The following is a 24,595-nucleotide window of genomic DNA, read 5'->3' as shown; positions in this document are numbered from 1 at the left end:
GTCTTCCACCTCAACATTATCATTCTCAAAATATGTGAAAAATCAATTAATGGGAAGGCCTAACAAGTCATATGAGGACTACTGAAATGTTATCATTTAATTTTAATTAAAGTGTGGAATAAAATGTAGAATCAACTTATTTATGACATCTAATGAATATAAATCAAATGATGAAAAAAAAATATTTTAAAAAATTTAGGAGAGGTAAATAGCATTTTCCTATTTGATTTATGAAAACCTTACCAAAAAAACCCTCAGAAAAATACTCTTTCATTAACCAAACCGGTCCAAACATGAGGATTCATAATTCCAAAAAAGTTATTGAAATTTCTTTTTCTGACAAACCAAGCAGGCTGTAAGTAAAAAATAAAACCAAATGGGCAATCATTTAAAAAAAAAATGGTTTCAGGTTCAAACTTCCAGAATAAAGCAGCCCGATCGTAACATGCACTCTTATCACAGAAATAATTCAATTTCTTCCTGAATGAAGGAAATAGCCCGACCTTACATGCAGACAGCTTCCTATGATCCTATCACAGAGATAACTCAATTTCTAAGAAATGAGATCCACAAGTTCTAGTTAAATGAATAAGATTCTCACTACTATAGAACAGTTCTTCACACCCAATTATAAATATTTAAAATATCACGGGGCTGTGACACCCAAAGACAACAAAAATCAATCAATCATGTTACATAGTTTAAAGCACAAGGATTCTTATATATATATTTATATAGACTCAGTTCGGAGTCCAATCATGTTCCGGGCAAACAGTGCGCCATTGATCCCCTGAAGAAGATCGACTTCTACTCTCTGCCTTGCATTGGAACCATCATATGCTGACCCTAAGAATGCAAAATTCCAATAGATATTATTCACACCAACAAATCAGAATCTCCATATTTTGAGCTTTAAACTATACAGAACCTAGAAATTTATAATGGGATAAAAGCAACACATAGTTAACCTCCAAAGATTATGATCAAGAATGAATGAATGAATGAATGAAAGTAACAAGGCCAACAAGCAAATCTTTAGGTTTCCTCTTGAGATGCTTAGCTTATGCAAATATCATAAGACTCCAATATATAATTCCTCTTCTATAGCAAACCCCCCAATTACCTCTACAAGACTACAAGTAACCTCTTCGCTAAATAAAAAGGCTTTCACCTCTTTGACAAATATAACCTTCCTATTTCACATATATCTTAATTTCCTACCTCCAAATCACCAAGAAAATGGTAGAGCCATAGAGGAAATAGCAAATAAAGACCAAACCAATAATGCAAACTCAAGCAACAATGTCATAAGCTTTGTATGAAGTCAATCTTGGTCTAGATATGTAGTTCAGTCTCCACCCTTCAGGCCTTTACAGAGTAAAATATGCTCCTATAAAGAGATAAATTCCTAAAAGTCAAAATGACTCCACAAAAATGAGAGAATAGTTATGGTATGCATACAATCTCCCTAAATCGTACTCCGATTTCATGGTGGAAAATCAATCAAGGAAGTGACATTTCCAAAATATTGAGGACAACTTTAATTAGTCACTCCAAGAGAAGTACATTTTATTGACAGAAAAACCTCTAGGCTAGATCAAGATGATCTAGGCCTAATCATCTAGACTATCTAGTAGAGGCATTTTCTCAAAAAGCTATAGATGCCACACCCTTATAATCTTGTTTCCTCCTGTCCAGTATATAGATCTATAAAATCCACTTTAGGCTACTGTCAAAAATGTCGAAAGTAAAGGCATTGTCCATGTTGATTTCTTATCTAGGCTTCATAAGATCAAGATGATCTCAGCCTTATAAGGTAGATGCTTACAAGTTACACCATGTCAAAAGCCTTACATGGTGGATCCCAGACCATTAAGATTTAGGAGTTTTTAGGACACCTGATGATCTACCAGTCTACCACCCAACTAGGGATGGCAATTTCAACTAGGGGTGACCCATCATTGACTTGACCTAGTAACCATGAGACAGATTATTTACACAAACACCGAACCAATTGTGAATGCCAAGTTTTTTTTCTAAACATGGAGGGCAAATGCTCTACCCCTACTCCTTTAGAACAAATCCAAATTATGCATTTGCCCGCATATTCAAGCTTCCCGTACAATTGAAAGGACTTCTTCCATAGTTCAGATCTAAGTATCAAGAGGAATCAATTTTCAAGAGTCATGATAAGTACAAGGACCATCTGAGAATTCACTTCACTAGACCAATTCAAATATAGAATTCTCATGAATAATTGCTTATAGCACCATTGTTCTCTTGTAACCCAATGGTCATACAGCATTACAGCATTGATCTTGGAGAAGAATATCATGATGCTAAGAAATTCTCTTCCAAGATATATAGCCATATAATCCAACAGCATCACAACCTAATCCACATCATATTCACACCAAGAGAAGTCATGCAGCTAAGGCTGAGTACTATAGGAATCTACAGGATACACAGAACCCATGGTCACAAGATACTAAAAACCATCCCTACCCTACACGGAACTATCCTCATTCAGTCAGAAGTAAAAATACAGGATCTCTCAGAAGATCACTTAGGAACAAGATACAAAATAGACAAGCACAAGAAGAGATGGGATTCTCAAGCCTAGGGTCCACAGCTTCAGGCACACCCTCAGATGAAGAACAGAGGATGAATTGGGAATGATGCAGTGAATGGATTAATGGAAACATGTCAAGATGCAAGGTGAATATGGCAAAAACTTTGGTCACAATAACTGATCACTTCACACCATGTGGCAAACTTCTACTAAACTTCAAATAATGATAACGCTTGGCTTTGCCTTATCTGCATGAAGAGTTGGTGTCATCTTGTCAGGAAAACTCATTGTTTTATGTCATTGGTGTGCATTGTTTGAGTCTATATTAATAGAGTACACTGTTCACTTTGCTAGAGCCTTTCATCTCATCTATTTAAGAGATGTTATGTGTTAGTTTGAATGCAGAACAAGTCTCAATTAATAATGTCTTGTGTGTTACATATCCATGTCTTTCTAAGCTTCTCTGATTCCTCTTCAATCATATACCCCTTAAATTGGCTTTAGGGTAGGTGACATATAGAACACCACATGAACCCAAGTTAATAGACAAATATCTAGGGATGAACTCATCAAGCTTCACCTTAACACTTGGGTAGCTAAGTATTAGAAGCTCCACCAGAACCATCAACTCATTGAAAAACTTACTTTAAGCAAAAAACCGAACCAACATAGCTGCACGTTGCTTTAAAGTGCAAAGCAAAGCATTGCTTTAAACAAAAACAAAATTACAAAAAGCAACACTAAATGGCAAAACTCAATCAAACCTTATAATTCAAAATGATATGTAAATGATTTATAAAGTAATTTCTAAGACAATATACATCATTTTTTGATAATAATAAGTCATTTTGTCACTTGTAATATTAAATTAGTCGTCAATTATTAAAACCCATAATCCTCAAACAAAGCAATTTCAATTTCTTCATCAAAGAAATGATTAAAATATATTATATCAACATATTAAATGATTTGAATTAATTAATTACAGTAAAAAATTACAATTCTCAAACTCACTGTGCTGAGGGGTTTTTGACAAAAATAGGTGAGTGTTTGCAGATGTTAGACGAAAATAGATTAGATTTTGAAACTTGGACAGAAATAGGAGAATTACTTTCCCAAATGCGTTGTAGTTAATTATTTCCCCTGAAACGCATTTACCAAATGCATTTTGGCCTAATCTTTATTTTACACCACCACTAAAAAACTTATGAAACACCTTTTGGAAATGCAATTTAGAAAAATTTCAACTACTATCTCTTAAAGTAACTCTCAATTGGAGAGAGACGATAATCAACAACACCCCAAAACAGAAAACCCCCAATTTGCAAATTGGGTTGAACGTGTTAGACGACAATAATAAAGAGAAGAAACGAATCAGGTTTGCCAAGGAAAAGAGTGTTAGAATGTGACCAAAAATGAAAAAGAAAAAAGTTGAGGATGATTATGAAAGGGCATACAAAGGAGTAGCATGCATGTCCCTAGTGTGATTGGCTGCGATCAGTTGAGTTGTGGAGACTATTGGAGATTAATAGAAGTTCGAATACATAACATGGTAGAGATTAACTTACTGCTAAAAAACCTATGAAATGCATTTTAGGGAAAAAATGGACCTCTATCTCTCAGTGTAACTCTATCGGAGAGGAGCAACAATCAACAACACCCCAAAAAAGAAAACCTACAATTTGTGAGCTGAGTTGATCATGTTGGGCAATGAGAATAGAGGGAAGAAGAGACAATTGAATCAATTTGCCAAGGAAGAAAGAAGAGTTTGGAGGATGCCCTTCAAAAAACAATGAGGACAAAAGGGTATCCAGAGGAACTACACGTCTCTGGCATAATTGGCTGCAACCTGTTCAGTTGTGGAGGCCACTGGAGGTGCAAGAGTGAAAGGCTGTACCAGTAAGTTCAATTAAAACTCTGAACTTTTGTTCCATTGACCAATTCACATCACTCACTGATTCACCGCATTGGTTCACTTTCTAACATTTATGCACTTTGCCAAAGCACAGCAGTGCTCCTTCGATTACAACTACTTTTGATGTGTGCATTGTGTTAAGTGTGGTGCTAAGAGGGTTGGGAAAGAGCAAATATTAAAGTTAATGTGAAGAAAACTAGAGAAGAATAAGTACACCATATAAGGAACGGGTACATACTTCATGTGCTGAAAACATGCATTTCACTTGAGTGCACCTTTATGCTGGGTTAACAAATACACTTACACATATTTAGGATCCTTTTGCACTTTTTTATTAAGAAAAGTGCAACCAAATATAGACAACTGGCCCACTGGATAAAATGTATAGGTATCTTTAATAGTATAAAGATAGGAGAAATTTTCTAAATAAAAAAAAGCCGTAATTTACATGAAATGTGAACTACAAAAGAAGAGATGATTAAAAGAAATGGGAATCTACTCATAACATGGTAGAGAATAAATGTTACACAAAGACAACCATTTCTGAAAGATAGGCATGCAGTAACAAGGATCTAGCACTGTATATCCTTAATCAGGCACATAGAGGGAGAATACCTGTGAGTTTCCATAACTCATTCCTTGAGTGAATGAGCCTTGATGTGCAAGCTGTAGTAAGATACAGAAAGACCATAATTCATTAAGACACTGTTGCATCTTTTAAGTTAAACAAATGAACAATGGATAGCAATATATGAAAGTACGGAAATACCTGCATATTAGGAGTAGGCTGCATCCCATCTCTTTTACCAGGACCATCAGCGGCTTTTGCCGACCCCTTTGTATCACCCTATAAAATAAATTAGTTAAGCTTACAGCAAAAAGAACATAGCCAATATATATATCACTTTGGAAAGCACACTGGCTTACCTCCATCTGCAAAAGCCATTGATCCAAAATTGAAAAAGAAACAAAAAAAATAAAATAAAAATCCATCAGTTCAGAGTCCACAACAAGAGCATTCAGACTATGAGAACCAACATAAGGTGAAGAGACAATGATAAGTACCTCCCTGTAACGGGTGAGGTACACCTTCAGGGGGTCAAGATAATCTTCAAACCCTAAAGTAGCCATTGCCCATAGCAGATCATCTCCATTAATTGTCTTCCTTTTTTCTCTCTGGCACTTGTCACTTGCCCTTGGTCACAACCAGAAAATATTCTCAGAATTGCAATCAAATATAACAAAACACATCAAAATATGTGTATTTATAAAATACCACATAAGGAAGCTCTTGCATATGCAGAAAAATTCAAGGTTAGAACCATATATACACAGAAAATATTACTAATTAGTGCAGCCTAGTAGCAGGAAGTACCAAAAGAAGATATTTATTCCAGATTATATATTCAATATAAATGCTAGTGACTTGGGGACAGACAGACACAGAAAGCTGTAAAAGCGAAAAAGTTTATTATGATCTAGGAGCATTTCATGACATAGAAAGGGAGAAAACATCTCTCGCAGATATAATCAGATCATACAGCAGTAAAGCAAATAGATTATCACAAACAGTTCACTCCCTCTAATCAATCCAAAAAAAAACCGGAAAATCAGAAAAGCATACTCGCTGGTGATGAAGCTGATGAACTCGGAGACGCATTCCTGAACAGTCTCCTTAGCATCCTTAGCAATTTTACCGTTGGGCGGGAGAGCCTTCTTCATGATCCGACTGATATTCGCGATGGGGAGAAACCTATCCTGCTCCCTAACATTCGACCTAGGGCTCTGCTCCCCGCTCTCGTGACTGCCGCCACCGGGACTGTGCGGATGCTGCGACGATGCCTGACCGTCCGACATAGCAGCAGCAGCAAAACCCTAACCACGCCACAAAAACATCAAGCAAACAGTTCATTTTAAGCAGGATCGAAAATCCAATCCAATAAATCTGTAAAAATCGATGAACGGATTAATCGAGAATTTTGATCATAGGTAGAGATAGTGAGTGTAGAAGAAATGAGATATGAAAGAGAACCTGAAAACAGAGTATTTGTATTTGGGCGGGGGTGAAGGAGAGAAGAGGGGAGGGGAGATCGGACGCTGGAGAAGAGGGGAGAGAGGAGACGACTGAGATGAGAGATTGGGGTTGGGGTTAGGTTTATCAACACCGTTGGTTCTCTTCCTCTCTTTTTCTTTTTCTTTTTTATTTTTTAATCCCAATATTATAATGTATTACCAACCCACACTGGAGTGTGGAATCCCTCTTTCTCCGTTTTCTGAGTGTTCAGTTTTTCGGCTTTTTAATTTAACTGGTTTTTGGATAGAACCGTTCCATCTGATTAGGCCACGTGTAGATGGCGGCGTTCACGCGGTGGCTGTTGTTGCCCACCCCGCAACTTTGTACGACGTCGTTTGGGTTTTCTTGTTCTTTATTCCTACTTTATTATGGACTATTTTTAATGAATTTTCAATATTCGCTTCACTATTCCGCAACACAACATTCAAATTAGGGGTGTCTTCACAAATCACAAGTAGGTTGTCAGGTCCACATATTAATTTCTTTAATATTATGGTAGGTTTGTAAACTTGGAAAATAAATTTTGAAAATAACTTTCGGTCAAAAAATTGATCACATCTTGCACCAATTTCTATACACACCACTTGATCCCATCCTGGATCAACAATTACAACTATCGATTTATTCTCCCTATTCAGGTTGTATGTATATACATGTCCAGATTATAATGACAACCGTGTCAAAGCACTTTCTTGATTTCCTTCACATATTCACTAACACTAAGAAATAACCATAGGGGCTTAATAATAACATCATAACACAAGTAGGTATAAGTTCACCAAGGGGGGTCAAAAGATAGGACATGATACAAATTCAAGTATTCAACCCACTACTTTAGAATGATCACTAACTGGATAATACAACTGTAGAAAAGAAAAAAAGCATTATCTAGTAATTTATTGGCTTGATGCAGGTAATTCCGCTAAGAAAAATCCTAAACTCATTCAAAGGATTACCAGCAGCATTCCACAGAATCAAGTAATGGGCACTTCCTTGTTGTTGGTGTGTTGTGATTTTGGTTTACACAATTTAAACTCAACCAAGAATTTGGTATTTTTTGAACTTGAAATTTGCCCTTCTAGAGGACATCATTTGCATCTTTTCACCTATTTGCAGAATCTGGAGAAAGATGTAGAGGACACTACACTGCTTGCTGTGTTATACAGAGAAACAGACTGGAGGAGATGCTGAAAATATGTTAAGAAAGACTACACCTTGGCCGGCCTTCTAACTGTAGACAAAGGAATAAGAAGGATTAGTGAAAAGCTTTGATGTCTTCCAATTGGACATCTTCATACACAATGGAATGCTATGCTTAAAGTTGTAAACTGCTTTTATGTATAATAAATTTCCAAGAAAATTTTGGTGCAATTTTTATTCATTTATTGCAGAGTTCTATGATAAACTTTTAAGACAATATATGTGTTCAATTCCAATCTCAGCCGTCAACCCATCTTCAATAAAGTTAATAACACTACGGATTATTGGCCTTTGTTTGACCTGATCAATTATGGGCAAGTTAAGCAGATTTACCTTTTTTGTGGTCCTTTACAGACTAGGGTCATAAGATGTGGTTTACCATGCACATGCCCTTAAAAAGCAGTTCAAGACTTGTTCACTGTAAAACCATAGCAAACTTGAAAATCAACTTGTTGGAGAATAGGTTTTTTTTTTGTTTGTGAATACTATTGACTCTGTTACAGGTAGTATCTGTCCATATACTTTCTCAACCTACTGAAGCCCCCCAGACCTCCCACTTGGGAGAATCACTTCATGCCGCTTGACCACAAGGTCTTTTGCTATTGGAGAATAGATAAACAAAAAAAAAAAAAAAAAAAACCTTTCTTCTCCTTCTGGCAGGCTCATTTCCCGCCAACCCAACCACCATTTCTCCCTTTGCGTAACCATCTTCCCCCACCCTTCTCTTTGTTTGTTTTTTTTTTTCTTATTCTACTAACATGTATTAATATGTTAATATAATCATGTGTAATGATTAATACACATGATTATACTAACCTATTTTTTATTCCCATTAAACCATAACAATATTAACTTTTATATCATTTAGAATGTCTTTTAAGTAAATTTAATTCTTTTAAAATACATCTTATAAGGTAGATGATGACATACTACTTATAATTATGATAAATGACTTTCTGCAATTTTAGAACATGAGAGATGCAAAATAGTACTATATCTTGTAACTTGTCATTTACATAATTATATTGCATTTCAATTTATAATATATTTAGTTTGAATTGCTTTATTTGATTAATAGTGTTTAATTTATATATTATAATGAATATTTTTATTGTATTGTAAATTATTTTAGTTTCAATTCGTCCCTACTCCATTTTTAGTTTCGTCTTGGTCGGTAGAACATAGGAACATAGCTACATATCCATTGGAGCAATACTATATATGTAAGTGGACCTAATTTTTCTCAAAATCTTTTTTCTATGATGCAACTAACTAGTTCTTTCTAGGACAATATTATAGGTTGTTGGTGGAATTATAAGAACAATGTAGGACATTCTAAAAAGTAATTAGTGTTTTTATTTTATTTTATTTTTTTATAACAATACTAATGTGATGTGTCAAAAATAATACATGTTCTAACCTATTCATTCTTAACATTTATTAGATTTGAAAAAGTTTAAAATTTATAAGTTATATATAAAATGGTTGAGTTAAAAAAAAAATGAATAAATTTACATAAAGATTGAGAATGGAAAAAAATAAAAAATTATCCATCTTCATGAGAATTATATGAAGACGGGAAATCCCCACCCCATTTAAATTTCTTTTAAAATTTTTGAAATATCAAAATAAATATATCTTATCTAATTATCTTTTATTTAAAAGTATTGCTAAATATTTAATAATTAATTCATATCACAAAAAAAAAAGGAATTTCATGCATTCAATATGATTTTTAAAAGTATGAAATATATATTACTCTTTTACCTTATTTTCAACAATTATATCTACTCATATTTGTCCACAGTTTTCCNAAAAAAAAAAAAAAAAAAAAAAAAAACCTTTCTTCTCCTTCTGGCAGGCTCATTTCCCGCCAACCCAACCACCATTTCTCCCTTTGCGTAACCATCTTCCCCCACCCTTCTCTTTGTTTGTTTTTTTTTTTCTTATTCTACTAACATGTATTAATATGTTAATATAATCATGTGTAATGATTAATACACATGATTATACTAACCTATTTTTTATTCCCATTAAACCATAACAATATTAACTTTTATATCATTTAGAATGTCTTTTAAGTAAATTTAATTCTTTTAAAATACATCTTATAAGGTAGATGATGACATACTACTTATAATTATGATAAATGACTTTCTGCAATTTTAGAACATGAGAGATGCAAAATAGTACTATATCTTGTAACTTGTCATTTACATAATTATATTGCATTTCAATTTATAATATATTTAGTTTGAATTGCTTTATTTGATTAATAGTGTTTAATTTATATATTATAATGAATATTTTTATTGTATTGTAAATTATTTTAGTTTCAATTCGTCCCTACTCCATTTTTAGTTTCGTCTTGGTCGGTAGAACATAGGAACATAGCTACATATCCATTGGAGCAATACTATATATGTAAGTGGACCTAATTTTTCTCAAAATCTTTTTTCTATGATGCAACTAACTAGTTCTTTCTAGGACAATATTATAGGTTGTTGGTGGAATTATAAGAACAATGTAGGACATTCTAAAAAGTAATTAGTGTTTTTATTTTATTTTATTTTTTTATAACAATACTAATGTGATGTGTCAAAAATAATACATGTTCTAACCTATTCATTCTTAACATTTATTAGATTTGAAAAAGTTTAAAATTTATAAGTTATATATAAAATGGTTGAGTTAAAAAAAAAATGAATAAATTTACATAAAGATTGAGAATGGAAAAAAATAAAAAATTATCCATCTTCATGAGAATTATATGAAGACGGGAAATCCCCACCCCATTTAAATTTCTTTTAAAATTTTTGAAATATCAAAATAAATATATCTTATCTAATTATCTTTTATTTAAAAGTATTGCTAAATATTTAATAATTAATTCATATCACAAAAAAAAAAGGAATTTCATGCATTCAATATGATTTTTAAAAGTATGAAATATATATTACTCTTTTACCTTATTTTCAACAATTATATCTACTCATATTTGTCCACAGTTTTCACCGGGGAGTGGTTCTTAGCGCTCTCCTCATCCCAAGTGAAAATTTAAAAATTCATCTATCCCCACCTCCATTTTCAAATTTCATCCTCATTTTTATTACTATCGAAAAGGAAAATCAATTTCTCCATTAAGAGCGGATGCCATTAACTCCCTATTTATAATTAATATTTTTTATTTACGATTAAAGTCTACCGTTACTACCTGAATGTGCAATATAATGGATAGAGCACATATTGTATTCTTAATCAATAATCAAAATCAATATTGGCATAAATTCATAAGGAGTAAAGGATTTACCAAAGAAAGTCGGAATCCAATTGGGTTAACAAGTTAATTTGTGATTTAGAAGGGCATTTATGGAAATACACTATAAGCACGAAGCGCGTCGGTTTTGAAATTCAAAATGTAGCCGTTAACGAGCAAAAAAACCCACCCGCCTACGACTATATAGTGCCTCTGCGACTGTTAGTGGTGTGAGAGAGAGAATTCACATCACAGTTCAGATCGGATACTCACAACAGGGGAGAGAGAATGGAGAACAAGAATTCTACGGCGACGATGACCATGGACGCCGGCAGGAAAACTGTCGGAGCAGGGATGTCGGCGATGGAAGCGTTCGAGAAACTGGAGAAAGTTGGAGAAGGAACTTACGGCAAAGTTTACCGAGCGAGGGAGAGAGCGACTGGGAAGATTGTGGCCTTGAAGAAAACCAGGCTTCACGAGGACGAAGAAGGCGTCCCTCCTACCACTCTCTGCGAGATTTCCCTCTTGCGGATGCTCTCTAGGGATCCTCATATCGTCAGGTACTCATTCCCCCTTCCCTTTTACTCCGCTTTCAGAGAATTCTATCTAATTTTCAATTTTTTTCCTCTTGTTGAGCACCTAGCGATGTTTCTTGCTTCAATTTGTGGTACTAGTGTACCTATAACCTAGGGTGTTTTCTCTGAATGGCATTCAATTTTGTGGTAGTTCTGTCTAGATCCTTGAATTTCCTTTAAATTTTAGAATGTTTTACAGTTTTTGAACTTCAATTTCAAGGCCAAGATTTTGTGAAATGAGTGTTATAGTGGATTGATTTAGATTGCTGCAAGCTGCAAAATCTTTTATTTCTCTATGGTTTCATGATAATGCAGTCTGTTTTTTGAATTGATGAAAGTGAGTTTGATTACACTAAGGCCTGATTCCTTTTATTTCTCTAGTTCTGTCTAGATCCTTGAATTTCCTTTAAATTTTAGAATTAGTTCTGTCTAGATCCTTGAATTTCCTTTAAATTTTAGAATGTTTTACAGTTTTTGAACTTCAATTTCAAGAAATTTTAGAATGTTTTACAGTTTTTGAACTTCAATTTCAAGGCCAAGATTTTGTGAAATGAGTGTTATAGTGGATTGATTTAGATTGCTGCAAGCTACAAAATCTTTTATTTCTCTATGGTTTCATGATAATGCAGTTAATTTTTTGAATTGATGAAAGTGAGCTTGATTACACTAAGGCCTGATTCCTTTGATTTTGGTGTAACTACACTACAGCATGCTATAGTCTTCTATTATCTTGAAGATTTTACTCTAAACAGAACTTTATTGTTGAATTTGCTTCTTTTCTTGATTTCCTGTGATAAACAGATTGATCGATGTCAAAACAAGGACAAAATAAGGAAGGGAAGACGGTTCTGTATTTGGAGAAATTTCTCCGTAGTTTTCGTCAGACTGGAGAAAGCATCCCTCCCAAGACTATTAAGGTCAGTAATTGACTTGTGGATCATTGATTCCTGGTTTCCTTACCTTAGCTTCATGGCCTAACATGATATCTACTGTGTTTTAAATTCTTGATGCAGAGCTTGCTTTACCAGCTTTGCAAAGGAGTTGCTTTCTACCATGGCCATGGTGTTCTGCACAGGTAATTCCAGGAGTTCAAAACACATGATTCACCAGCAAAGTGAAAATATTGATGGAGTTGTTAATTCATTTACCTTCTTGTTGTCATTTCTTGATGGAGTTGTTAATTCATTTACCTTCTTGTTGTCATTTCACCAGAGACCTGAAGCCCCACAATCTTCTGATGGACCGCAAGACATCAATGCTTAAAATTGCTGATCTGCTGATGGACCGCAAGACATCAATGCTTAAAATTGCTGATCTGGGGCTTGCAAGAAGCTTCACTCTGCCTATCAAGAAGTACACTCATGAGGTGGGAAACAACTGCCAAATTGTCTAATTTTTTTATGTGAATTCCAATGCGAAATTGCGAATGATGAATACCATCCTCTCCTGTTCCAGATATTGACCCTTTGGTACAGGGCTCCTGAGGTTCTTTTGGGCGCTACTCACTACTCAACAGCAGTGGACATGTGGTCTGTTGGTTGCATATTTGGTAAGCTTCACTTTTGGAGATTCTGAGTTACAACAACTGCTGCACATTTTCAGGTCTAGATTATTTCTTCTTTCTTATTCATGGGGTTTGGTTCAATTTTCTCCTGGGTTGTAATGATTTTTTTCTGATGCACAGATTGCTGGGTACACCAAATGAACAAGTCTGGCCAGGAGTGAGCAAGCTGGTGAATTAGCATGAGTATCCACAATGGAAGCCCCAACCACTCTCATCATCTATCCCCAATCTGGATGAAAATGGCCTTAACTTGCTAGCTGTGAGTTTGTTTCTTTTGTTTTTGTTAGAACTTGACTGTGGTCAGTGGCTATGTAAACATCATATTTACAGTCTGTTTAAATTTGTGATGCAGGAAATGTTGCATTATGAACCATCAAGAAGGATTTCAGCAAAGAAAGCCATGGAACATCCTTATTTTGACGATTTAGACAACCTTATTTTGACGATTTAGACAAATCGTATCTTTAAACAGCAATCCGGCTGGGTTGTTTTATGATTGTAGTGAGCAAGTTATCTTGACTTTAGGATAACAGAGTTTAAGAACCCTCATTGCTTTGACATTTGTTTTGAAGGATGATTTGGTGAAGCTTTTCTTGGCTGCTACTCCCTCTTCATCTTCTGCATCATCATAGTCTCTGGTCACCAATGGCTTCTTCCCCATGCAATCGAATCTCTTCTTCATGCCACTGAAGATCAGAGATGGAGAAGATGGAATGCTCCTAAATCCCCTTGCACTTTCTAACCTGGTCAGTTTTCCTTCCTTCATGCCCTCTGTCATTTCACTCGTATCAAAGCTAATATCAGAATGTCTAAATGCTTTAATTTGCAGGCAGCATCCACGCTTTTTCTGGGCTGCAGTCTTTATGGAGCAGGATTCCGGGAGGGAGTGTACTTAGCTTTCACCACCATAGCTGTTTCTTCATTCTTCCTGTTTTTCTTCCTTTTCTTCATTTGCATTGCTTTTTTCTTTCTCTTTGTTTTAGACTACCTGATTCTTTCACAGCTCATATGCATCATCCGACTCTGGAGGGTAATTAAGATCGAGCTTTTCGACATCAGTTGTTCCATCTGTGCTTTCCAACAGCATATGAAGCCATTTTTCAACATTTCCTTTCCCACGTTGCTTTCTTCTGCTCTCTTCATCCTCTATTTCCGGTTCATGAAACAATTCCTTTCCCAAGTTGCTTTCAACATTTCCTCCTCTCTCGTGTTTGTATATCAGCAGCGCAATGCCATCGTCGTTCTCCATTGTACAGTAGCAGTGCAAAATCGTACGTATTAATTATTGTATTATTATTTAGAATTATATTTATAATATAATTATTTTTAGGGTTTAGGATTTTAGTTTCTGTGGTTTGAGGAGCATAAAGGTAACCATGAGCATGTTAAACCAATTTTAGTGATACAGACATGTAGTTACAATAGTTTGTGTAGTGATATTATTCTGTATTGTGTTACTTGTTGCCCCCATTTCTTTTTGAGGATTACTTATATTGCTACTATTCGNCAATCTTCTGATGGACCGCAAGACATCAATGCTTAAAATTGCTGATCTGGGGCTTGCAAGAAGCTTCACTCTGCCTATCAAGAAGTACACTCATGAGGTGGGAAACAACTGCCAAATTGTCTAATTTTTTTATGTGAATTCCAATGCGAAATTGCGAATGATGAATACCATCCTCTCCTGTTCCAGATATTGACCCTTTGGTACAGGGCTCCTGAGGTTCTTTTGGGCGCTACTCACTACTCAACAGCAGTGGACATGTGGTCTGTTGGTTGCATATTTGGTAAGCTTCACTTTTGGAGATTCTGAGTTACAACAACTGCTGCACATTTTCAGGTCTAGATTATTTCTTCTTTCTTATTCATGGGGTTTGGTTCAATTTTCTCCTGGGTTGTAATGATTTTTTTCTGATGCACAGATTGCTGGGTACACCAAATGAACAAGTCTGGCCAGGAGTGAGCAAGCTGGTGAATTAGCATGAGTATCCACAATGGAAGCCCCAACCACTCTCATCATCTATCCCCAATCTGGATGAAAATGGCCTTAACTTGCTAGCTGTGAGTTTGTTTCTTTTGTTTTTGTTAGAACTTGACTGTGGTCAGTGGCTATGTAAACATCATATTTACAGTCTGTTTAAATTTGTGATGCAGGAAATGTTGCATTATGAACCATCAAGAAGGATTTCAGCAAAGAAAGCCATGGAACATCCTTATTTTGACGATTTAGACAACCTTATTTTGACGATTTAGACAAATCGTATCTTTAAACAGCAATCCGGCTGGGTTGTTTTATGATTGTAGTGAGCAAGTTATCTTGACTTTAGGATAACAGAGTTTAAGAACCCTCATTGCTTTGACATTTGTTTTGAAGGATGATTTGGTGAAGCTTTTCTTGGCTGCTACTCCCTCTTCATCTTCTGCATCATCATAGTCTCTGGTCACCAATGGCTTCTTCCCCATGCAATCGAATCTCTTCTTCATGCCACTGAAGATCAGAGATGGAGAAGATGGAATGCTCCTAAATCCCCTTGCACTTTCTAACCTGGTCAGTTTTCCTTCCTTCATGCCCTCTGTCATTTCACTCGTATCAAAGCTAATATCAGAATGTCTAAATGCTTTAATTTGCAGGCAGCATCCACGCTTTTTCTGGGCTGCAGTCTTTATGGAGCAGGATTCCGGGAGGGAGTGTACTTAGCTTTCACCACCATAGCTGTTTCTTCATTCTTCCTGTTTTTCTTCCTTTTCTTCATTTGCATTGCTTTTTTCTTTCTCTTTGTTTTAGACTACCTGATTCTTTCACAGCTCATATGCATCATCCGACTCTGGAGGGTAATTAAGATCGAGCTTTTCGACATCAGTTGTTCCATCTGTGCTTTCCAACAGCATATGAAGCCATTTTTCAACATTTCCTTTCCCACGTTGCTTTCTTCTGCTCTCTTCATCCTCTATTTCCGGTTCATGAAACAATTCCTTTCCCAAGTTGCTTTCAACATTTCCTCCTCTCTCGTGTTTGTATATCAGCAGCGCAATGCCATCGTCGTTCTCCATTGTACAGTAGCAGTGCAAAATCGTACGTATTAATTATTGTATTATTATTTAGAATTATATTTATAATATAATTATTTTTAGGGTTTAGGATTTTAGTTTCTGTGGTTTGAGGAGCATAAAGGTAACCATGAGCATGTTAAACCAATTTTAGTGATACAGACATGTAGTTACAATAGTTTGTGTAGTGATATTATTCTGTATTGTGTTACTTGTTGCCCCCATTTCTTTTTGAGGATTACTTATATTGCTACTATTCGGTTGCTTCTTAGTTTAAAATGGCTGAAACAAGCACTCAAGGGAGTGGAAGAAACTCAGGGACCCCTGGTCTTCATCTGAGGCAAAGATTCTGTCCTCCATGTCTATCTTTGGTAAAAGTGGTAAGCTGCTTATTTAGTTTCCAGCTACAAAAGGGATGTATGTGTGCATCAATAGTGCTCTTGTAAGCTCAATGTTATGCGGTTGCAGGGCCACAAGCACCAAAGGTGTTTAATTGTGTAAGTGTTTGTTTGCTGCATTAGATACTTATATATGCTGGAATAGGGCAATCAACAACTCGTGCTCGTCCAACTCAAGTTTAGAAAGCGATGGCTCCTCTTTAGCCGACATCAATTTGAAGAGTTATAACTTCTCAAACCTCAATTGGATGTGATTCAGATTATAGTTATAATGAAGATCTTATGGATTTGGTTTTGAAACTGATGAAGGACTTCAAATATGTAAAGAGCACTCAGTCTAAATTGAAATAAGTGAATGCTCGACTCTTGGCTGAACGCGAATCCTTTAAGAGCATAAAAAAAATTCTGAAATGAGAAGCAAATTATCTTTCTTAAAGAGAGCATAAGTTGCTTGAGGTAATGTCTACATTTACTAATTCATCCAAAATAATGGATCGAATGATAGGTGAGCAAAGACCAGTTGGTGATAAAGTTAGACTAGGTTGTGATCTAAGCTCTCCCTCATATACTATTGACCAAACCTTTAGATCCTTTAAATAGTGGATGTCTAAATCTGTTTTGTTAAAGGTCAAGATATGCTGCTCGAACCTTTGAAAGTTGTCGATAAAGGTAATGCACCATAAATGAGTAGTCAACTGAAAGGTGACACTATTCGAAAGATTGTGGAACCTTCGAAAGGTAATAATATGAAAAGTACCTTGAGTATATCTACATAATGGACATAGCATTAGTAAACTGAATGATCAGCATGCGAATGGTCAACCTAAGAAGAAGAACCATTCGAGAGGTAAGCTGAAGAACAACTCAAGGAATAACCATATGAGAGGAAGACCGAATCATCATCCGAATGGTCAATCCAAAATGTCAACAAGTTTCAAAGGTCATCTAGAAGACCAATGAGTTTCATAGACACAAGAAGAGCTCCATCAAAAGGAGTGATGTATGTGAGCTAGTTCCTAGATCTTCGCACCACAATGTTATTGAGATGGAATGAGTCTTTAGGAACAAAATGGATGAGCTCCATCAATTCGAAAGGAGTGTATGGGAGCTAGTTCCTAGATCTTTGCCCCTAAGCCTTAAATCCAAAAACTTTATAACCCTAAACCCTAAACCTTGCAACCCTAAACCCTAAACCCAAACCCATAAACCCTAAGTCCCTAAACACTAAACACTAAACCTTAAACCCCTAAACGCTAAATCTTAACCCTAAAGCTTAAACCATAAAATTATAAACTCTAAACCTTGCAACCCTAAACCTTAAACTCTAAATCTCCAAGGCCTAAACTCTAAATCCTAAACATTGCAACCCTAAAACCCTAAACCTTAAATTTTAAACCGTAAAACCCTAAACCCGAAGCCAGTAAACACTAAAACTTAAAACCATCTTAAACCCTAAACCCTAAACCCTAAACCTTAAATCTTAAAACCCTAAACCATGTAACCCTAAACCCTAAACCCTAAACTCTAAACCTTAAACCCTAAACCTTAAACCATAAAATTATAAACCCTAAACCATGCAACCCTAAACCCTAAACCTTAAAATCTTAAACCCTAAACCTTGCAACCCTAAATCTTAAATCTTAACCCTAAACTCTAAAGCCTAAACCTTGTAACCTTAAAACCTTAAATCTTCAAACCTAAACCCTAAATCGTAATCCCTAAACTTTAAACCCTAAACACTAAACTTAAACCCTAAACCCTAGACCTAAACCTTGCAACCCTAAAACTAAACCTTGCAACCCTAAACCTTAAATCATGAACCTTGCAACCCTAAACCTAAGGTTGTTAATGAGTTGCTACAAAGGCGAAAAGAAGTAGAATGGGTTATTGAAGGGGACTTTGATGCATATGTGAAAAGGATTGAGAAACATTACATATGGGGCAGAGAACCAGAGCTACTAATGGTTTCCCATATACTCTAGACACCAATTTCAATATTCATGATACATAGAAGATAGAAGTTATGGTAGCTTGGTAATATTTCAAATTATAGTGAAGAGTATTAGAAGGAAGAAGATGGAGAAACTCCAATCAATGTTATATTTCATGGCTATGGTCATTATGACATATTGGAGACTAATACATTGGAAGAATAATTATAATAAAAAAATTGATATCCAAAACCATAGACTCTACCCAAAACCTTAAAACTTTAAAACCTAAATCTTAACCTTAAACTCTAAACCCTAAACCTTGTAACCCTAAAACCTGAAAACCCTAAACCTAGTAGCCCTAAACCCAAAATTTAAACCCTAAACCCTAGAACTTTAAATCCTAAACCTTATAACCCGAAACCCTAAACACTAAATCTTCAACCCTTTTAACCCTAAATCCTATATGGGCTTTGACCTTTTATGAATTCAAAAAAAAAAAAAAAACCCTAAATCCTAGAACTCTAATTCCTAAACCTTGCAACCCTAACCCTAAACAGACCCTAAAACTCTAAACTCTAAACCTTACAACCCTAAATCCCTAAATCTTAATCGCAACCTCTAAACCCTAAACCTTGATTCCTAAACCCTAAAATCTTAAACTCTAAACCAAGACCAAAACCTAAATATTAACCCTAAACCCTAAAGCTCTAAACCCTAAACTTAGCAACCCTAAATCCTAAATCTTAACACTAAACTTTGAACCCTAAAGATTATAACCCTAAAACCTGAAACCCAAAACCCTAAACCCTAAATCCTAAACCTTACAACCCTGAACCCTAAATCTTAAACCCATTGCCTTAAACCTTAAACCTTGCAACCCTAAACCCTAAAACTCTGAGGCTTAAACATTGCAACCTTAAGCCCTAAACTCAAATACTCTATACCCTAAACCCTATCTGCCTATATACTATGTTTTTAAAAGAACTGAACACTAAAAAGTTTTCATATCTAAAACTCTTATAGTTTCATAATAACAATTACAGTGGGGAATTCTAAAAAAAGAAAATGAAAAGACAATGCTTGATTTGGGACCAAACATTAACTTGGTGCCATACTCTGTATATTTGCAGTGCTGGATAAATTGAAGCTTACTACAATGGCTCTAAAGCTTGTTGATCGCGAAGATGTTCTGTTTCAAGTTGATAAACCTAAACCCTAAACCCTAAATCTAAATGCAAAACCCTAAATTTTAAAATCCTAATAAATCTTAAACCCAAAACCCTAACCCTAAATCTTAACCCTAAACCCTAAAATCATAAGCCCTAAAATCTTAAACCCTAAACCCTAAATCTTAACCTCCTACCCTAAACCTTAAATCAAACCCAAAACCCACACACTAAACCCTAAACCCTGCAACCCTCTAAACCCTAAAATCTTAAATCCTAAATGCTAAAATTCTAAATCCTAAAACCCTAACCTTAAATCGTGCAACCTTAAACACCCTAACCCATAAACCTTGCAAACCCTAAACCCTAAAATCCTTAAACCTAACCCTAAACGCAAAACTCTAAACCCTAAAATCTTAAACCTTAAACTCAAAATCTTTTAAAACTCTAATATCATGAACCCCAAAACCTTAAACCCTAAACCCAAAATCTCTTAAAACCCTTACCATAAAACCCCAAAACTTTAAACACTAAAACCCCCCTAAACCTTAACCCTAAACCCTAAACCTTGCAAACTTTAAACGCTAAACCCTAAACTCTAAAAACCTAAAATGTTAAACCCTAAACTTAATCTTACACCCTAAACCCTAAAAACCTTAAGCTTAACCCTAAACCCTAAACCCTAAACCCTAAACCCTAAACCCTAAAAACCTTAAGCTTAACCCTAAACGCAAAACCCTAAAATCTTAGACCTTAAATCCTAAACTCAAACCCCAAAACCTCTTAACCTCTACCCTAAACCCTAAAACCTTAAACACCAAAACTCTAAACTCTAAACCCTAAACCTTGCAAACCCTAAACCCTAAAATCTAAAATCTTAAATCCTAAACCCTAAGTCAGCCTCGCTCGACCCTCGCAAGTGATGCTACGAAGCTAAAGAAAACACTTGAGCTTTGAAGGGAACTTGTATTGCTTTCGCTCTTGGATTATTACAAATGAGGCCCCTTGAGGGGTATTTATACCTATTCCACCCGCTAAACCCTAAACTAACCCCTAAAATCTTAAATCTTAAACCCAAAAGCTTAAACCCCAAACCCTAAAAACCTAAACCCAAAACCTCTTAAACTTATCCTAAACCCTAAAGCCTTAAACCATAAACCTTAAACCTTAAAATCTTAAACCCCAAACCCTAAAGTCCATCTATTGGTGCTACGAAAAAATTCACTTGGCCTTTCCAAGTGTCTAAGCGTAGCTTTACGCCTCGCGCTAAGTCGCTAAGTGAGGGCTCTTGCATTGGTGACCTTGAGCCAACCTTTCCCTTGTCCAACGAAGATCGAGTCTTCTAATTTCATCCTCGGTCTTGAAATTGTGTGTGACACCAGTATCTACCAAAGCTTTGGTTGACTTAATGTTTACAACTACGTGGACGTACATGCCTTTGGTCGAAGTCATCGGTGTTGTTTGGGCTTTCAAGGTTGTGAGGACTTGGAGCGATCCCATCCTGCTCGGCTCCTCTTCCTCGTAAGTCTTGGGGGGACCTAGTTTTGGACAATACATCATTCGGATGTGGCCCCTTACATACGTAACATGCCAGCTTCGACACGAAGACATTCTTCTTTCCTTCATACTCCCTAAGTGCGACGCTCTTGTCCCCATTCTTTGTGACTTCTTTTGGTTGTCTCTCTCGGCTATCATGCCGCTCTCTCCCATCTATTATCGTACTCGTGCCTCATAGACCACGTTCTCGGGGTAAAAATGTCGCTCAAGCTCCTTCTTGAAATCCTTCCATGTGTCTATGACTATGCTAATGGTCCGTGCGATGTCGGCATACTTTCCTCTCCACCAAAGCATAACTGTCGGTAATGTAACGGGTAGCAACTTTGATCTTCTTTACTTCGTCGTTAAGACCAAGATTCTCGAAATACTGGTCCATTTGCAAAAGGAAAAATTTGACCTCTTTGGCATCTCTTACGCCTTTAAAGCGCGGGCCTTGGAACCTCTACCCTTTTTTTTAATATTGTTTTCCTCTTTTTTTTTTTGGTCTAAATGGTTGACAGAGGTTCCGATATATAGCATAATTTTCATGCTTCAATAAGATTAATGAATACAATGAACATAAGATATAGTAACTAAGCTACTAAGATGAAAAATTTCTCTTTATATGAGTACATTATCAATGTAAGAATAGGCATGAACTTGTGTTTGAGTTTTATTGATCATAATATGCTCTTGATGATTTCAGGTGTCAATGGTGGGGGTATTACCTCTTGTTTCTTGATTTTTTCTCTCCTTGGCTTCCTTGGTGACAATGTAAATGATGGATTTCACTGCTAGGCATGTAGTATTTATAGGATATTTTCCATAAAAATTTAGATTCAAAAATTGTAATCATTATTATTTTTTAGCATGCTTCTTTTATTGTAACTTGTAAAAGTAAACACATCAAACCCAATGATATTGGGAAGCAAAATCTTTACAGCCCATATACACGCATGCATGCCTTCTGCCCATATACACACAGTTCCAGATTTCCAATGATATTGGGAAGCAAAATCTCTACAGCCATTGAAAATCTGGAACTTTTAAAGGCAAGACTTTTTAATAAAAAATCAAAAAGGAAAAAAAAAACTCCAAAACTTTGAGCGGGAGAATGGAGCCATATTAGGGGCAAAATCCCTTCTCTTTATTTTAATAAGAGATTTATAACTTTCACATTGTTTTCTCTACTCCGTTCCTTTCTCCCTAGGTTTTCAAAGTTGCTTTTTGTTTGTAAATTTTTTGTTTCCTTTTGCTTTCATTTTTGGAGTTTCCTAAGATGTCTAGTTTCGCTCCGGGTAGTTACTACCAGCAGCAGAGGAGACCCTACCCGGATGGTCTATCGGGGTCGAGCCCTTCAACTTTCAAGGAAGCCGCTAAAATTTATAATTAACCTTGGTTGTGGATCGAGGAATTAAAGGCTGGCGACATTTGAATTAGCCAACTCATCAAGAAATTGTCGAAACATCCGCAGAGCTCTTCTCTATGCGACAGTGATGGCTTTGCCGGGACAATCTGTTATGAGCAGTGGTCGGTGACGCTTGAGGTGATGGAGCATTTGTGGAGAACCCGTCTGGCCAGGGAGCTTTTGTTCACACCGTTTCTGATACGAAATGTGGGTTTGCCATCAGATAAGCTGGAGTTGGAGAATGGGCTCAAGGCGGTGTTTTAGCAGAAAGTCAAGGAGTTAATAGATGTGGAGTTAGTTAAAAATTCCCAAAAGAAGTTGACAGAAGTATATGGCGAGGTAAATGTCGTCTAGCTTCAGCTTCGAAAGTCGAAAGCTTTAGGTGCATGTTGCAACTAATCTGTTGAAAACGATAAAGACTTTGTTGGTAGACCGGGAGTTGATAAGCAAAACGACCGAGGAGTTCCGACATGGAATAAGGTGTGTGAAGTTTCATTTTAAGTCTCCACACCCAGATTACGATGATGATTCATCGGAGGCCTGAACATTGATCTCCTTCCAATGGAAATGTTAAGCACCATCCTGACAACATTTGAAACATAAGAAGAAGCTCATCGTTATGTCTGCCGCAGCTAATGCACATCAGCTTTCAAAATACTTCCTTAGGATGTGGAACATTTCATATGATCGGTAGAAGTTCTGGTGTGGTTGCTTCTTATGTTTCAAATGTTGTCAGGATTGTGCTTGACATTTCCATTGGAAGGAGATCAATGTTCAGGCTTCCAATGAGTCATCATCGTCATCTGGGTGTGGAGGCTTAAAATGAAACTTCACACACCTTATTCCATGTCGGAACTCCTAGGTCGTTTTGCTTATCAACTCCCAGAAGTCCTTATCATTTTCAACAGATCAGTTGCAGCAGGCACCTAAAGCTTTCGACTTTCGAAGTTGAAGCTAGACCACATTTACCTCCCCATATACTTTTGTCAACTTCTTTTGGGAGTTTTTTTAACTAACTCCCCATCTATCAATTCCTTGACTTCTAAAACACTGTCTTGAGCCCATTTTCCAACTCCAGCTTATCTTATCGCAAACCCACATTTCGTATCAGACACACGGTGTGAACAAAAGCTCCCCGTCTAGTCGGGTTCTCCGATCCACAAATGCTCCATCACCTCAAGCGTCACCGACCACTGCTCATAACAGAGTGCCGCGACACAGCCATCGCTGTCGCATAGAGAAGAGCTCTGCGGCCGTTTCAACAATTTCTTGATCAGTTGGCTAATTCAAATGTCGCCAGCCTCTAATTACTCAGAACACAACCCAGGTTAATTATAAAATTTAGTGGCTTCCTTGAAAGTTGAAGGGCTCGACCCCGGTAGACCATCCTAGTGGGGTCTCCTCTGCTGCTGGTAGTAACTACTCGGAGCAAAACTGGACATCTTAGGCGATGGGTCTGAGGATGTCGACTCCCCGTCTTTCATTCAAGAAAGAGAAAATACAAGAAGCTGTAATCTAAGATAGAGATATCCACAATCTCAAATTCATGGATTTATATAATATATATAATTTGTTTGTATAGCCAGAGCTAACACCAGTTTGAAACCCATTGGTTTGTTTGATGTATGATGCAAAACTCTGAAAACCGTAGACCCTGATCTGTAGGGTGCTGAGCAAAAAAATGAAAGAAAAATGAGATAAAAAAATTATAAACAAAAACCATGCAAGCAATATGATGCAGCAGTAACGTGCATGCTCTAAACTCCAAAAATGAAAGGACAAGGAAACCAAAAATTTGCAAACCAAAACAACTTTGAAAATTTAGGGGAAAAGGAAGGGAGTAGAGCAACACAAAACAATGTGAAAAGTTATTATAAAGTAATAATAACTGAAATTTAAACAACACAAAAAGTTATTATAAAGTAATAATAACTGAAATTTAAACAACA

At 36.1% G+C, this 24,595-nt stretch overlaps 4 protein-coding genes and 1 pseudogene across 6 annotated transcripts; 4 read left to right on the top strand and 1 right to left on the bottom strand.

Moving 5' to 3' along the window:
* Window positions 1-441: 441 nt before the first annotated feature.
* Window positions 442-6,738, bottom strand: LOC116030642 (nuclear transcription factor Y subunit B-10-like). Its single transcript, XM_031272951.1, has 7 exons — window positions 6,520-6,738; window positions 6,112-6,362; window positions 5,553-5,682; window positions 5,415-5,420; window positions 5,257-5,334; window positions 5,103-5,153; window positions 442-846 (listed from the first exon to the last, which is right to left on the bottom strand). Exons 2-7 carry the CDS (start codon window positions 6,342-6,344, stop codon window positions 808-810), a joined length of 537 nt encoding a protein of 178 aa, XP_031128811.1. The 5' UTR covers window positions 6,345-6,362; window positions 6,520-6,738; the 3' UTR covers window positions 442-807.
* Window positions 6,739-11,260: 4,522 nt separating this feature from the next.
* Window positions 11,261-13,748, top strand: LOC116028436 (annotated as a pseudogene).
* On the top strand, window positions 13,529-14,637 carry LOC116028437. The gene is made up of 2 exons (XM_031270152.1): window positions 13,529-13,902; window positions 13,986-14,637. The coding sequence occupies exons 1-2, from the start codon at window positions 13,816-13,818 to the stop codon at window positions 14,436-14,438; spliced, it is 540 nt and encodes a 179-aa protein (XP_031126012.1). The 5' UTR covers window positions 13,529-13,815; the 3' UTR covers window positions 14,439-14,637.
* A 36-nt stretch (window positions 14,638-14,673) lies between these two features.
* LOC116029552 (cell division control protein 2 homolog D-like) lies at window positions 14,674-15,409 on the top strand. The gene is made up of 5 exons (XM_031271603.1): window positions 14,674-14,760; window positions 14,850-14,943; window positions 15,079-15,086; window positions 15,246-15,269; window positions 15,311-15,409. The coding sequence occupies exons 1-5, from the start codon at window positions 14,674-14,676 to the stop codon at window positions 15,407-15,409; spliced, it is 312 nt and encodes a 103-aa protein (XP_031127463.1).
* On the top strand, window positions 15,317-17,038 carry LOC116028438. Of its 3 annotated transcripts, none has more exons than XR_004100150.1 (4): window positions 15,317-15,704; window positions 15,788-16,229; window positions 16,477-16,584; window positions 16,726-17,038. XR_004100150.1 is itself a non-coding variant. In XM_031270153.1 (3 exons), exons 1-3 carry the CDS (start codon window positions 15,618-15,620, stop codon window positions 16,479-16,481), a joined length of 534 nt encoding a protein of 177 aa, XP_031126013.1. In that variant the 5' UTR covers window positions 15,317-15,617; the 3' UTR covers window positions 16,482-17,038. The 3 variants fall into 3 exon arrangements, 1 of the variants encoding a protein (XP_031126013.1); XR_004100149.1 differs by having other exon boundaries at window positions 16,673-17,038; XM_031270153.1 differs by having other exon boundaries at window positions 16,477-17,038.
* The last annotated feature ends 7,557 nt before the right edge of the window (window positions 17,039-24,595 follow it).

Source organism: Ipomoea triloba, chromosome 9, assembly GCF_003576645.1.
Source record: "Ipomoea triloba cultivar NCNSP0323 chromosome 9, ASM357664v1".
Lineage (NCBI taxonomy): Eukaryota > Viridiplantae > Streptophyta > Magnoliopsida > Solanales > Convolvulaceae > Ipomoea > Ipomoea triloba.
Note: the sequence above shows the minus strand (reverse complement) of the source record. Positions and strands in the feature narration are given on the sequence as shown.

Excerpts from the sequence above, each read along its gene's own strand:
- LOC116030642 (XM_031272951.1), bottom strand. The coding sequence starts at position 6,344 with ATGTCGGACGGTCAGGCATCGTCGCAGCATCCGCACAGTCCCGGTGGC. Across the intron at positions 5,154-5,256 it reads AGCCTACTCCTAATATGCAG|CTTGCACATCAAGGCTCATT; the intron begins GTATTTCCGTAC and ends ATCTTACTACAG. Across the intron at positions 847-5,102 it reads TGAGTTATGGAAACTCACAG|GGTCAGCATATGATGGTTCC; the intron begins GTATTCTCCCTC and ends TTGCATTCTTAG.
- LOC116029552 (XM_031271603.1), top strand. The coding sequence starts at position 14,674 with ATGGACCGCAAGACATCAATGCTTAAAATTGCTGATCTGGGGCTTGCA. Across the intron at positions 14,761-14,849 it reads TCAAGAAGTACACTCATGAG|ATATTGACCCTTTGGTACAG; the intron begins GTGGGAAACAAC and ends CTCCTGTTCCAG. Across the intron at positions 15,270-15,310 it reads TGACTGTGGTCAGTGGCTAT|GAAATGTTGCATTATGAACC; the intron begins GTAAACATCATA and ends TTTGTGATGCAG.
- LOC116028437 (XM_031270152.1), top strand. The coding sequence starts at position 13,816 with ATGCAATCGAATCTCTTCTTCATGCCACTGAAGATCAGAGATGGAGAA. Across the intron at positions 13,903-13,985 it reads CCCTTGCACTTTCTAACCTG|GCAGCATCCACGCTTTTTCT; the intron begins GTCAGTTTTCCT and ends TTTAATTTGCAG.
- LOC116028438 (XM_031270153.1), top strand. The coding sequence starts at position 15,618 with ATGCAATCGAATCTCTTCTTCATGCCACTGAAGATCAGAGATGGAGAA. Across the intron at positions 15,705-15,787 it reads CCCTTGCACTTTCTAACCTG|GCAGCATCCACGCTTTTTCT; the intron begins GTCAGTTTTCCT and ends TTTAATTTGCAG.